This window comes from Manis pentadactyla, chromosome 7 (genome assembly GCF_030020395.1).
Source record: "Manis pentadactyla isolate mManPen7 chromosome 7, mManPen7.hap1, whole genome shotgun sequence".
Lineage (NCBI taxonomy): Eukaryota > Metazoa > Chordata > Mammalia > Pholidota > Manidae > Manis > Manis pentadactyla.
The window spans coordinates 40,308,193-40,321,564 of record NC_080025.1 but is presented as its reverse complement, the minus strand read 5'-3'; the positions used below and the strand labels follow the sequence as shown (position 1 = coordinate 40,321,564).

At 47.8% G+C, this 13,372-nt stretch overlaps 1 protein-coding gene across 3 annotated transcripts in view; it reads left to right on the top strand.

The window, feature by feature from the left end:
* The window catches only part of EGFR (epidermal growth factor receptor), a 209,687-nt gene extending 196,533 nt beyond the window's left edge, over nucleotides 1–13,154 (top strand). For 2 of the 3 annotated variants that reach the window (XM_036910342.2, XM_057505312.1), the window contains exons 21-28: nucleotides 1,681–1,836; nucleotides 2,713–2,788; nucleotides 5,630–5,776; nucleotides 7,160–7,257; nucleotides 8,429–8,596; nucleotides 8,968–9,015; nucleotides 9,694–9,799; nucleotides 10,498–13,154. In XM_036910342.2, the coding sequence (XP_036766237.2) occupies nucleotides 1,681–1,836; nucleotides 2,713–2,788; nucleotides 5,630–5,776; nucleotides 7,160–7,257; nucleotides 8,429–8,596; nucleotides 8,968–9,015; nucleotides 9,694–9,799; nucleotides 10,498–10,850 (1,152 nt within the window). In that variant the 3' untranslated portion in view covers nucleotides 10,851–13,154. The remainder of the gene's footprint in view (nucleotides 1–1,680; nucleotides 1,837–2,712; nucleotides 2,789–5,629; nucleotides 5,777–7,159; nucleotides 7,258–8,428; nucleotides 8,597–8,967; nucleotides 9,016–9,693; nucleotides 9,800–10,497) is intronic. The other variant, XM_036910343.2, reaches the window with a different exon arrangement.
* Nucleotides 13,155–13,372: the final 218 nt, after the last annotated feature.

The following is a 13,372-nucleotide window of genomic DNA, read 5'->3' as shown; positions in this document are numbered from 1 at the left end:
TCTTCAAATTCCCTTTTAACCTCAGTTTTCAAAATTCGTCCTAGCTGCCCTGTAGTAATGAACAAAAATAAATATGTTGAATTAAAGTGAGAATCTCGGACATGAATCAGGAAATGGGTTTCCCAGGAGGGCTCCCGGGCTCACACTGTGGGGCCTCTGTTTACACTCCGAGAGTCCGTGAGCACTGTCACAGCTCTTAGCTCTGGTGGTTGGTTAGAGTATAACTGCTGAGCACTGAGATGGCCTTTGGAACTGCCTCTGTAGTGTGGGACAGAGACCGTGGACAGAATTTTCTCTAAGTTCAAATGAGTCTAATCTCATTGTTCCCAAATTTTCTCTGATTTAAACCTGGCTGTTTAGCTGTGTGTAACCCAGAATATGTAAACTGCTCTTCCCTCCCCTTTCCCAAGCCTTCTCTGAAGACTGATGTTCTGAGAAAACATCACAATTTATTGAAGCTGCTCTGGTCCTTTCAGAGCAGGGGGCCAGGAGGGAAGGGGCCGGGGAGCAGGGCAGCTCAGTTCCATTTATTAGACTTGCACAGCCACATGGCCGGGGCCAAGGTGCTGGGGCAGGGGGAGCGGAGGGCTTCTGACATTCCCCGCAGCCCTTGGGCCAAGAGGTGAGGGTCACCTGGAGGTCACATGAGACTATGGGCACCATCCCAGTGGTGGTCTTAGGGCCTCAGAGGACTTGGTCTGCAAACCTTCATCCCAGTCTCTGGGCCCTCTGGATCTGCTGCAAGGCTGCCATGGGGGCGTCTGGACCACCAGCACCAGAGGAAGCTCCGCTACTTCACATGTGTTTGTGTGGCTGGCACATCATCAGCACTCAGCGCCATCACTGCTCCCACCCGCCCTTCCCCCCTTCCCTCCTCCAGCGCGCTGGTGACGTGTTCGGAGCACCGGTTCCCTGGTGGGCATTTAAATAGATGGAATGAGAGTTCACAGTGGCAGTTAAGTGAAACTGGAAATGCCCTCTGACGTCCTCCTTTGGGGGTTTAATGAATCCAAAAAACAAAGTAAATAAAGGGAGAGGGACAGGGGAGGCTGACTGATTGTGACTGTGTGTATGTGCCACACCTACTCCATACCCCCCTCAGAGGAAATCTTCAGGAAATGTGTGCAGAAGCAATGAAGGAGACACCGGCTGGAATGAGGGAGAAGGCAAGGGCAGGGGAGAGAAGGAGAAAGCAAGTGAGCTAGTCCAGCCTGGAATGCTTGTTGGACCTGCCAGGCAGGAGGCCCAGCATCGCTGACCCTTCTGAACAGGGAAGAGCACATCATGCTCGGGGCTTGAGAGCAGGAGGGCGGTGCGTTGGCGGGCTCGGGCACCAGTCCCAGCCGGGTCCTCCCCTTCTACCTGGCGTACCTTTGTTCGAGCCTCCATGGAGACAAGTTAATAAACCCGCAGCTGGCTCTGTCTTCATTTGTTTGCCTTTTCATCCCTCAGTAGATAGTTACTAACGTTTACAGAGTGCAGGTTACTGTGTCCATCAAGGGAAGTACCTGGATGAGCTCAGACACAGTCCCCGACAGAGAAGCTCAGAGTCTGGTTCACATGCGGCATGAAATTGCAGAGCTTGGGTGCCAGCTGTGCCCTCTCTGCCCAAACGCAGTCTTGCTCTCCATGGGCATCTGCTGAGCCTTCCATTCCCTCACCACATGGCCTGTGTTTCAGGGCATGAACTACCTGGAGGACCGGCGCCTGGTGCACCGGGACCTTGCAGCCAGAAACGTCCTGGTGAAGACGCCACAGCATGTCAAGATCACAGATTTTGGGCTCGCCAAGCTGCTCGGTGCTGAGGAGAAAGAATACCATGCAGAAGGAGGAAAAGTAAGGAGTTGGCTTGTAGGTCAGGGAGCATTTCCCTGCCACAGACTGACTGATGCAGGGGACACTTTGGGGACATTCTGGGTGAGGTCACGGCAGCTGCCACTGACACGTGGGTCAAGCCAGGGCCTCCTTATGGCATTATAAGCCAGAGCTTATAGTGGGAGCAGGATTTGCTGGGAGGGAGTAAGGACATGTGTGGTGCAAGCAGAAGCCAAAGCGAGTAGGCAGGAGCTTCAGCTCATCTGCTGGTGACCATTCTGTAGCCACGGTTAGGTTTCAGCCTCTCCCTCCAGGACAGAGACCCCGTCAGAGGAACAGCTGGGAAATGCCCCAGCCAGTTTGGCGGCACGTGGAAAGCTCCTCTGTTCCAAGAGCTCCTGATGCGCATGTGACTCGGCCCGGCCTCAGACTGGTGGGGGTGGCACCCTCCTCTCGGATGGGCTTGGGGATCTTGGGACTCCTTGTGGTGAGGGGATGGGTCTCTGTAAAGCCCTCTAGAACACTCTGGGTCAGCTGCATCCCTCTTTAGTTTCACTCTGCCTGCGTGGCACCCACAAGCGTGGGTGGAGGGGCCCATGTGCATGGCCTGGGCCCACAGCAGCACACTGCACCCAGCTTGCCAGAAAGCCCGCAGCCAGGTGGTCCTTGGCCGCAGCACCCAGGAGACCAGCTGTGGGACCTAACGGAACAGCCCTGTGCGCTGCCAGATCTGAAACCTGCTCCTCCAGCTGGGAGGAAACGCTAGGCCTGGGGATCGGGCTGGGGGTGGACTGCCTTCCCAACATTTGTCACTTGTAATTTGTCCCAGTGCAATTTAATTTTTTCCAACAGAGGGAAGCTAATAGTTGTTGTCTTATTTTCTCTCATCATCCAAAGGTGCCTATCAAGTGGATGGCTTTGGAATCAATTTTACACAGAATTTATACTCACCAAAGTGATGTCTGGAGCTATGGTGAGTCAAAATCCTGATGTTCATGAATTTGTGCTGAAGCTAAGCTGGCTTGTATTGTTTGTTGGTTTACATTATATGCACTATCATCCAATATTTTCTCCTGAGATGGTGACCAGCAATAGTGCAACTGTCACTGTCTGTCTGCTGCCATAGGAGAATGTGGCGAGGGCAGTCTGCCCACCATGCTCAGGGCTGCTGGAAGTGGCAGGGAACTTGTACCAGGCAGAGGAGCTGGAACTGGGGAGATGCCTGACCTGCAAAGTCAGACATGACCGACATGACCTCTTGCCCTGAATTTGAAGTGAACAGGAGGGGGAGGATAAATGTTGTCTGGGGAAGAGTTTCCCAGAGAGAAATGAAGTTTATGATGGGCTAATTCAGCGGCTGTTTTTCTGTGCCATGAACAGTAGTCCTTGTGTATAGCTTAACAGAAACACCATGAGGTTGTGTCCATGGGAAACAAAGAAAGAAAGGGAAGTAGTTACTGCTTCCAGCTCTCCAGGACCCCATCAGGGTCCACTCTCTGATCCCGCTGCACAGATGTCCTCCCTGGGGTCAGTCTGACTGGTCCTCCTCACCTTGAGGCCTTTGCACAAAGGGCCTAACCTTTTAGGAAAGTGTCAGTACACAGTTTTGCAGGCTGCCGTGTCAGACACATCCACCTTTGCATCCCCAGCAATCTGCTGAAAGGGTGTTTACCACATTTACTTGTGGACAATCAACCTGTTACCAGCTATTAAAGCAACAGAGGTGAAGGGGAGGCATCACCTCCCACTGGAAAATGTGTATTTGGGTAAGGGAATCTCCAAGAGGAATTTAGTCATTATCACAAAAACAGAGTCATTCACGAGATCATCCATTTCAGGCTTTTTTCACACCATTATTAACTTTCTGATGTTCCAAATGTTTTTTTTCTTAACTTCATGGGTCTTGTCTCATGTGCAGGAGTACAATCTTTTCAAAGACAGAGATCTTTGTGATGAACAAGTGAATTTTTAACGGACCTGTGAGCTGAGCTGCCTGCAGTTAGTGAACTATATAAAACCATTCTGAAGCCTTTCAAGTCATTTTCAAAATCTGTCTCCTCCCCAAGAGGGAGGAACTCCTGGGCCCTGCCAGGTCCTCTCTATTGCCACCACACTAGCCTAGGCCACCTCCCATCCTCCGCAACACCACAGCAAGAGCTCCTAATGGGTCTCTTCCTGTTTTGCACTCTCTCATCTTTTCTGCAGACAACAGGCAAAATAAGTTTTTAAGCTATATTAGATTTCCGCTTCCCTGTTAACATCCTTCTTTGGTTTTCCAAGTATATTTTCCTGGCTTGACGGATGAGGTCCCAGGTGGTCCGGCTCCTCCTGCCCTGGGGTGCCAGGTGGCCCCTCCCTGCTGCCTTCTTCTGTGCCCGCAGTCTGCACAAGGCCCACGCTTGTGCAAATGAACGAAAACTCTCTTAAATTCATGAGCGATGGCATCCAGTGTCAGAAAGCCGCCATTGCTGATGGTCGTTGTGTTTGCATCCCAGTGGAGGCTGTGTCATTAGTCATCATGATCTGCTGTCCCTGGTGGCACACTGGGATTGTTAGACCACAAACCTACATTTTTAGTGTAAAAAGTACACTCCTGTACTCCTCTCACTAGTCTCTAGTCAAGGCAAAATATTTTAATAAGTTAGGGGTCTACGTTTTCCCCTTCAGAGCTGAAAAGAGACAGATTTCATACCAGCTTCCAGGCCTGCACACAAGCCACCCTGTCTTCCATCACCTGTTCCAAAACCTGAAACACTTGCCTCCCCACAGAATTCACTATAATGTGCGCTGTTAAAACACTATGCGTAAACCTAGTGAGATAATTGACGTCATAGATATGGAAATGAGATTTTCTTTCTTTCACCAACTCCATATTGACTCGCGATTTTCTTGCCCCTGAACCATTGCCTTCCTTCATTTTTCAATCCCACATTCCTTGTATTAACTCGGGTCACTCAGGTTTGGGATGGTCTCTGGGAAATCAGATCTGTGGTAACATGTATCGAGAGGCCAATTCTAAGAAAATGGTTCATTGGATCAGTTGGTGATCAGGACACTGCCAAGTTCCTATGTCTGACCCCTGCCTGTGTAGTCCGGAGACCCAGGCTCAGTCCAACTGTGGCCATCCCTAATGGAGCCAAGGACCCTTCACTGTCCAGGAGGACAATTTCCCGAAAGCTTTTGTACATCGTTAGAGCAGAGAATTCCATCAAGGAAGGCATGCATAGAAAGACTTTTAGAACTCAGGGGTGGCCTGAGAAAACACCAATTCTAAAATTACTACCATTTTGATATTTTAAAAATCATGATTGATTTTGAAATAAAAAGTATGGTGTTTTTATGTTTATCAATAGGGAATTTTTTGTTTCCAAGTTTTCTATTATTTAAAAACACACAGTTTATAAACCAGTTTGAAATCTCCATCTTTCCACTTCCGTGGATACAGGTCACTCAGGGCAGATGTCTGAGTGTGTAACTCCTCCTCATAGCATAATAATACACACGTTATAAGAATAGTTGTGTTGTCTTTGTTGTTACTACTGAAGTTCACCATTTTTTGGCCACTTACTGTTCACTTGGTACTGTCTGAACATTTCAGTTGTATTATCTTGCTTGATCCTCACATCCACCCTATGAGACAGATGCTGTCATTATCCCACTTTGCAGAGAGGTAAACTGAGGCCTCCAGCAGTCAAGCAAATTGCCCAAGGCCACAGAAATGTAGGTTTTTAAACATTAGAAACAGTATCAATGATGACTGAAGACAAGGCATATGATGATAGTCAGATCCCAAAGCAACTGCTTCATACCGTAGGAGTCACCGTCTGGGAGCTGATGACCTTTGGGTCCAAGCCTTATGACGGAATCCCTGCAAGTGAGATCTCGGCCATCCTGGAGAAAGGAGAGCGCCTCCCACAGCCACCCATCTGCACCATCGACGTCTACATGATCATGGTCAAGTGTGAGTGACGCCTGCCACGCACACTCCTTAGCTGGGCCATGGCCTTGGGAATCCGTGGGGGGGCCCGTGCCTGGCAGGTCCTGCTGCCCTTGGCCAAACACAGACCTCAGAGTCCCTGAAGAAGTGCTTCGTGGGACTTCCTGATCACAGGCTCTCTGGTCCAGAAACATGTAAAATCCCCCTCAAACATTCTTGAGGAAGCACTTGCTTGACCCACTGAGCACTGTGACCTGACATTTGCCCATGTTTGCAAGCAAAGAAATAAAACTCAAGTCTTCTGTAAGCCATTACACCAAAATATTCTATTCTCTGAGTTAGTCAATGAAAAAGCTGTCTCACTTTTTGAAGCCTGTTACTAGAGAATGTTTCTAAACTACATGAGGCTATTGGAATCAGCAGTTCTGCTTTGACTTAAACCTTCAAGTTAATGGATTTACAGGAGGTCTTCTGCACTGTAGCAGCGAACGTTTTAGTCCAGGTGAGAGTGTGTGACTTGATCACTCCACCAGAATCAGAAATTCAGTGAGATCTAAAGGTAACACCACCCGTGTGTGAGGAGCCCTTCCACAAAAAGGCAGCATGGGGGTATTTGATAAACCAAGTTAATGTAAATATCAATGCCCTTCTGACCCTTAGACCACAGAGTTTATCTGTTTTAACTTCCTTGCTCTGGGCTGAGGGAGCGGGATCCAGAGAAGTTACATGATTTGTCTAAGGTCACATACAAACTGACCTCAAAATAGCTTGACATCCTGCTGATAGAAATTAAATGTGAGCCCTCAAGAGGCACAAGGATTTCAGTCAGAAGCTGTTCTCCAGCTCATTTGATGCAGCCTGAGATCCCTGTGTCCATAGATGCACTAGCATGGCTGACAGACACTTCCTCTAAGGAAGGCACAGAAACATTCCCCTCTCACATGCACACGTGAGTATGTAATACAGTGAAAGCCCCAGGGTGCGGAGTTCCCAAACCCCAGGATTCTTAAAGAAAGTCCCTAACTTTCCCCAAATTGCATGTTTCCAGCTTGCAAGACTGCTGAGTGAATGAAGAGGAGGGTGAATGTCCAGCGAGGACTTTAAGATCCTGGATGCCAGGGCACCCTACAGTTGGAGCTGTTCACAAATAGCAGGGCTTAGAATAAGGCTGCTGGGTCACTTAAGGGGATCACGCCAGAGTGCTGGCTCTTGGAAGAGTAGGCATCAAAGATTAGAGGGTGTTAGTCAGGGCTAGTTTGCCAAGACTAAAAAGTCTACCACAGGGGTTAGGTTTCTTCATCATTTGTCCAGAAGGATCTCATCATAAATGCTTTCTTTAAGCAATGCCATCTTCATCATTTCTTCCAGGGTTCTAACTGTCCCTTTTTCCCCTCCTTCTTCCCCCAGGCTGGATGATAGATGCAGACAGCCGCCCAAAGTTCCGTGAGTTGATCATTGAATTCTCCAAAATGGCCCGAGACCCCCAGCGCTACCTAGTCATACAGGTACCACATCATAGTCTCACTTGACTGGAAAGAGTCCCTTACTGAGCATCAAATGTCACTGTGTGACAAATCCCTGACTCTCCAAGCTCTCAGTGCCGGACTGTTTTAAAAACTCAGTGAAAGAATATATGCAAAATACATTGCACGTAAAGGTTCTGCTCAGCAATTCTGGGGTTGGAGGGAGGGTTTCCTCACACCACCAAGCAAACCGTTCTCCAACACCAGCTGGGTGTCGTCCAGTTCAGCTCAGTTCTGACACCCCCCCACTTCAGACACTACTGCAAGTTCAGGTTTTCACTTGCACTTCAAACCCACTAGCTATAAATCAGAAGTCTCCAGGACCCCTTCCTTGGTTTGCATTCATTTACTAGAGCAGCTCCCAGAACTCAGGCAGCCTGTTCACTCAGTAGGTCAGTGGTTTATTATGAAAGAATGTAAGTCAGGAACAGCCAGATGGAAAAGATGCATAGAGCAAGGTAAGGGGGAGGGGCACGGAGCTGCCCTGCCCTCTCTGAGCTCCACTCTCCCCAAATCTCCACAAGCTCACCAGTCTGAAAATCCCATCCTTTAGGGTTTTTATGGGGGCCTCGTTACATAGGCATGATGCTTAAATCATTGGCCACTGGCAGTTGATTCAACCTCCAGCCCTTCTCCTCTCCCCAGGGTCAGAGGGTGGGACTGAAGTGCTTGCTATCTAATCAAGGGTTGGTTCCTCTGGCCACTAGCTTGCAGCCGAAAGTGTGTTCCTCAAGCTACCTCATTAACATGCCGACAGGCACCTTTACAGCCCTGCCACTTAGGAAATTCTGGGGGTTTTAGGAGGTCTGTGCTAGGGACAGGGGTAAAGGACAAATACATATTTCTTATAAATCACAACATCACAGTACTTAGCAGCATAGTACACGCTCAATAAATACTGCTGCTTCGTCCTAAACTGTTTGCAGTTCGCTCAAGCACTTGTAGACGTCAGGGAATTTTTAGTGATTTACAGTAATTTTCAGAGGGGGAGAGGTGCAGAAGCAGCCATGCTTCAGGGAACCAGGGGGATTTTATTATAACTAAATTGGCAAATGGACAGGTGCCCTCTGGCAGTAGGCCCCTATCCCTCTAGCCAAAAAGTAGAACAGCATCTCTCTGGGCCTTTCTAATGGTCTCAAAACCTCTGCACCAGGGGGATGAGAGAATGCATCTGCCGAGCCCTACGGACTCCAATTTCTACCGCGCGCTGATGGATGAAGAGGACATGGAGGACGTGGTGGATGCTGACGAGTACCTCATCCCCCAGCAGGCCTTCTTCCACAGCCCCTCCACATCCCGGACGCCCCTCCTAAGTTCTCTGGTATAAGATTTCCCTCTTTTTCCATCTGTGTCTGCTAGTTTGAACCAACTGAGTTTTAGCACAAATGATACTCACCCAGTGGAACTCACATAGAGACACAGAAATCTTAACCAAATGGTAAAATCAGAATGAGTCAATTAAGCGTGTTAATTATTTTATTGAACTGTAACAACCGGATTGTAATCTTTTTAGGTCCACTAAGAATTTAAATCAGAATTAACTCAGAGCTAGACCTACTCTTCTATAGCTAACAAGTCAAGACAAAGTTAAGCACTTTTAACTATATCTTCTCTGTGAGACCCACCTCCTGCCTTCAGCAGGAATGAGTGGTTTGTGCAATCGTACCACAAACAACTCCAATTCTTTTTCAGAGTGCCACCAGCAACAGCCCCACTGTGGCTTGCATTGACAGAAATGGGGTAAGTATGAGCACCTGGTTAACTGGAACTGAGTAACAGCTCTGTATCTTGGCTCCATTAGACATAGAAGATGCCCATCTCAACCCAAGTAATCTTGGTTCTCCTATTATACTGCTTCTTCCCTGCACGGTTTCCTTGACCCCTGCCCCAAGACTGGCAGTAGCTATTGCTTATTGCAGTGCTGTTCAGAATGCCATTCAGGAACCATCAACAGCTGGCGGTTCACTAGAAATGCTCGGGCCAGTGGGTCTCCGGGGGTGGGGCCTTCAGCTGATGCTTGACTGTAGGAAGCCTTGATGTGGACCTGCACTTAACAGTATAGATATAGAAGCCACTGGCCACCTGTGGCTATTTAAATTTAAATTTCCATTAAATTTAAGTACAATTTAAAATTCAGTTCCTCACACATGTGGCTAGCAGTGCCCATTTTGAAGAGCACAGATGGTTTCTGTGGTCGCGGAGAGCCCTGCAGGGGAGCAGTGACCAGGACCTTGCCACTAGCCCAGTGGCCTGTGGGCCCAACAGCATGGGTGCCACCTGGGGGCTTGTTAGAAATGCAGAGTCTCAGGCCCATCCCCAGACTTGCTAAATCTGAATTGTTTTAAGGAGATCTCGAGATTGTTATACACATTTACGTCTCAGCAGTGCTGTACTGACCTTGCCTGATTCCCTCCCCAGCAGAGCTGTGCCCTCAAGGAAGACAGCTTCTTGCAGCGTTACAGCTCAGACCCCACGGGCACCCTGACTGAGGACAACATCGATGACGCTTTCTTCCCAGCCCCCGGTGAGTGACTTGCCCTGGACAGTCACGCAGCTCAGCTTCCCATCTGGGAGCTCTGGCCTCTGACCCCTGATGCCCTGGCTGGTTGCTTCCTTTAGGCTGGTCAGGCCAGGGAGACTGTAGCAAATTTTCAGACATAACAGAGGGAGTAAGAAGCAGATAAATACAGAACAACCAAGCACACACAGGTCTTTGTGTTGAGCTAAAGTTATGTCTGGGTTGTTTGTCTGGTTGGTTGTGTTTGGAATGCATCTACAGATCTTCTGGAATTTGAAGTATACATGTGTGAGAGTGTATGTGTGTGAGTGAGCATGTGTGAGCATGCATGAGTGGGTGTGGGGCAATGGGGGATAGAGTCAACCTCTGTTCTCTCTCCTGGCTCCAGTCTTGCCTGTGAAACATGTATTTCCCTAATGTAAGCTTTATTCTCAGACACTCCCAACCTGTGTGCACAAACACATCTCAAGATAGGCTACCCTCTGAGAACTTTAAATTGGCCAAAGATAAATGTACCCATTGCTTTGAGAAGTAAGAGACATTTGTATTGCAGCAACACCAGATATTATTTTCCTCAGCTTTCCCTACCCTCAGTCAGCAGTCTCCTCATTGGAGAATGTTCCCAGGGTTCCAAATGCACCCTGGAATCCTCCTGGGCCTGTGCATGGCTGGTAACTGTACCTTTGATTTCTTTTCAATTTCAGAATACATAAACCAGTCTGTTCCCAAAAGGCCTGCAGGTTCTGTCCAGAACCCCGTGTATCACAATCAGCCTCTAAATCCAGTTCCTGGCAGAGACCCTCACTACCAGAATCCCCACAGCAATGCGGTGGACAACCCTGAGTATCTCAACACCACCCTCCCAGCCGGCATCAGCAGGGTGCCCGATGGCCTGGCTCAGAAAGGCACCCACCAGGTCAACCTGGACAACCCTGACTACCAGCAGGACTTCATTCCCAAGGAAGCCACATTGAACGGCATCTTCAAGGGTCCTGCAGTTGGAAACGCAGACTACCTGCGGGTAGCGCTGCCGAGCAGTGAATTTACTGGAGCGTGACCACGGAGGTCAGCATCAGCCATAAGAACCCAGACTTCTCAGCCCCCAGAACCAAGCCGCGGCAGCCACTCCAGTCCTGAGAGCCAAGCCCACATTAACTTGGGCCGTTGCCTGGTTCGGCCATATCTGCTGTGATGGGCCCAGCTCTCACCCAGGAATTGCCCCCTCCAGACACACTTTGGATGTTGCCAGTACATTCCTTCATCTTCAAACTGTGAGGCTTCCACAAAAAGACACCCAACAAGAATATTGTTCATTTGGGCAGATGTTCACCTTTCAATGAGATATATTTGAAAAAAACTAAATATATGTAAGGAGTTTTATTGCTTGGGGAACTTTGGGGCTATTAATTGTCATTACTGATATTGTTCTTAATGGGTTTTTCCAATGAGGAAGAAGCTTGCGCATAGCACTTGCTGTACTGAGTTGATCCAGGCCCAACTGTGACCAAGAAGTGAGGGCCAGAGTCGTCCAGCGAACACACGATTCACTGACTGCTTCAAGGCTCTTCCATCGCAAGACAATTAAACAAACAAGAAGCCCTCCATGTCCTGAGCAGGCCTGGGTGGTACTGTATCAGACCATAGCCGGTACAAGAGGATAAAGCCACTTTGAACCTTCCTGGGCAAAGAAGAAACAGAAAGGATAGAATTCTTCCTCAGACTTACTTTATATAAATGTCTTCCATGGTACTTACTCTCCATTGGTTGACCAGTGTTTTCTAATTATAAGTATTAGCATTACTTGTTTATTTTCCATTCCACTGTTTTGAAACTCAGTTTGCTTTCCCTGTGAGCAAGAGGAGATGGTACATCGACTATAACCAAGATCATCATCAGCATTCAGACCACTGGCTTTTAATTAAGGTGCAAAAATTCACACGAGAACATGTCCCCCAAATGTGAGACTCAAAGGAAATACATCAAGTCGTTTGGGAGTCGGGGAGCAGGCCTAGATCAGGAGGCTGCAAAAATGGAGCTGTTCTTAATACTCACTTAGACTCCCCACCCCCCCAGAAAATTAGTTTTCTCTTTGAAAATTATCATCTCTTTGAGGATAATATTCTTTTTATTTCACTTTAAATATGTTCTACTCAGAGGGTACTTTTTCCCTCCCTGGTAAGCTGCCAACCCCTCTTCACCCTCTGTGAGTAAAAGGGTGCAGGCTATGGGGCAGCTCTGCTGGAGCTCCCAGCCCTCGTCCCTGTGGGCGCATGGTACAGGTGGGAATAGAGGTAACATTATATAGAGGGTGGAATTCAGGTGGTAATATGAAATGAGAGTTTGAAATTGATGATTATGCCTTCACAATATCTGTAGGTGTTTTGGAAGCAGAAAATTCACCCTTAAAATACTTTCCTTATAATTGGAGGCTCCAGCTCATGAGGACTCCAGTGTTTTTCTAATTTGTGTGTCCCTGCGTCCTGACTGGTTGATGGCAGTCCTTTGTAAACAGTGTTCTAAGTACTCTTAGTCAATACCCAGTTTGTCAAGGAAGAAATGTTTCAGACAATATTTTCAGCCTATAAACATGTTCAGCCACATACACATACAAAATTTTCCTTTCACTTTTAAAAATTCTTTATTGACTCTCAGATGGATCAGGGCTCTACAGTTTTGTTACCAAAATATTGGTTTTATCCCTATGGAAATATGGACTATATTTAGTTCAATTCTGTATGTTTTCAGTATGCTTAAGCACCTATAGCCCCAGCATAGGTACTGAAGATACAAAAATAAATAAAAAGTAGCCCATGAGTCCAAAAAAGTCACAGTTTAGCCAAGGAAATTGACTCATAAATACTAACCTTTAAACAGAATGACAGATGCTAGACAAGACATGCCAGCCAACACAGAGTGGGGAGGAAAGGTTCTGCCTGGGAGGCCTGGAAGGCCCGTCCAGCAGGCAGCAGTGGGGCTGGGCCAAAAGATGGCCAGGGCCTTGGCCACAGGGAAGGGAAAAGTGCATTCCCAGCAGAGGGGACCCCAAGCAAGAAAGCGTCTCCCAGAGGAACCACTAGTAGGGTCAGCCTAAGGGCCCCTCTAAGCCTGGCATTTCACCTGCCGCTTTCCCCAAGTGTGTAAGAAAATTCAACAATTCTAAGACTCTAAAATGTCACTAAACCACTTTCACTATATATTCACCTCAGAACTTGGAAAACAGCACAGCACTGGGAAATAGATCCATCTAGAAACAGCTTGGTGAGAGGGACCAACTGTATGCCAAATTGTAGCAGTTAAATCCTAGTATTTTTGTAATTTGAAATATTTTACTATAACATAATAAATAGCAAAAACTATTTAAGCTTTTTCTTCTCCTTTGTATTTCAACTTTCCTGCATAAAATCTAGCTGCCAAATTATATCAAGACTGTTTCCCAAAATGTTGTCACTATGTCTGTCCAGGGAGGCACAGGACTCTCGTAAGAAGCTTTAGAGCCCAAGTCAAAGAGCCCAGTGGTCTGTGGCAAGATGGGGGCCCCATAGCGTGCCGGCATTTCTGTGTCATAGCCCTGACCAGCCA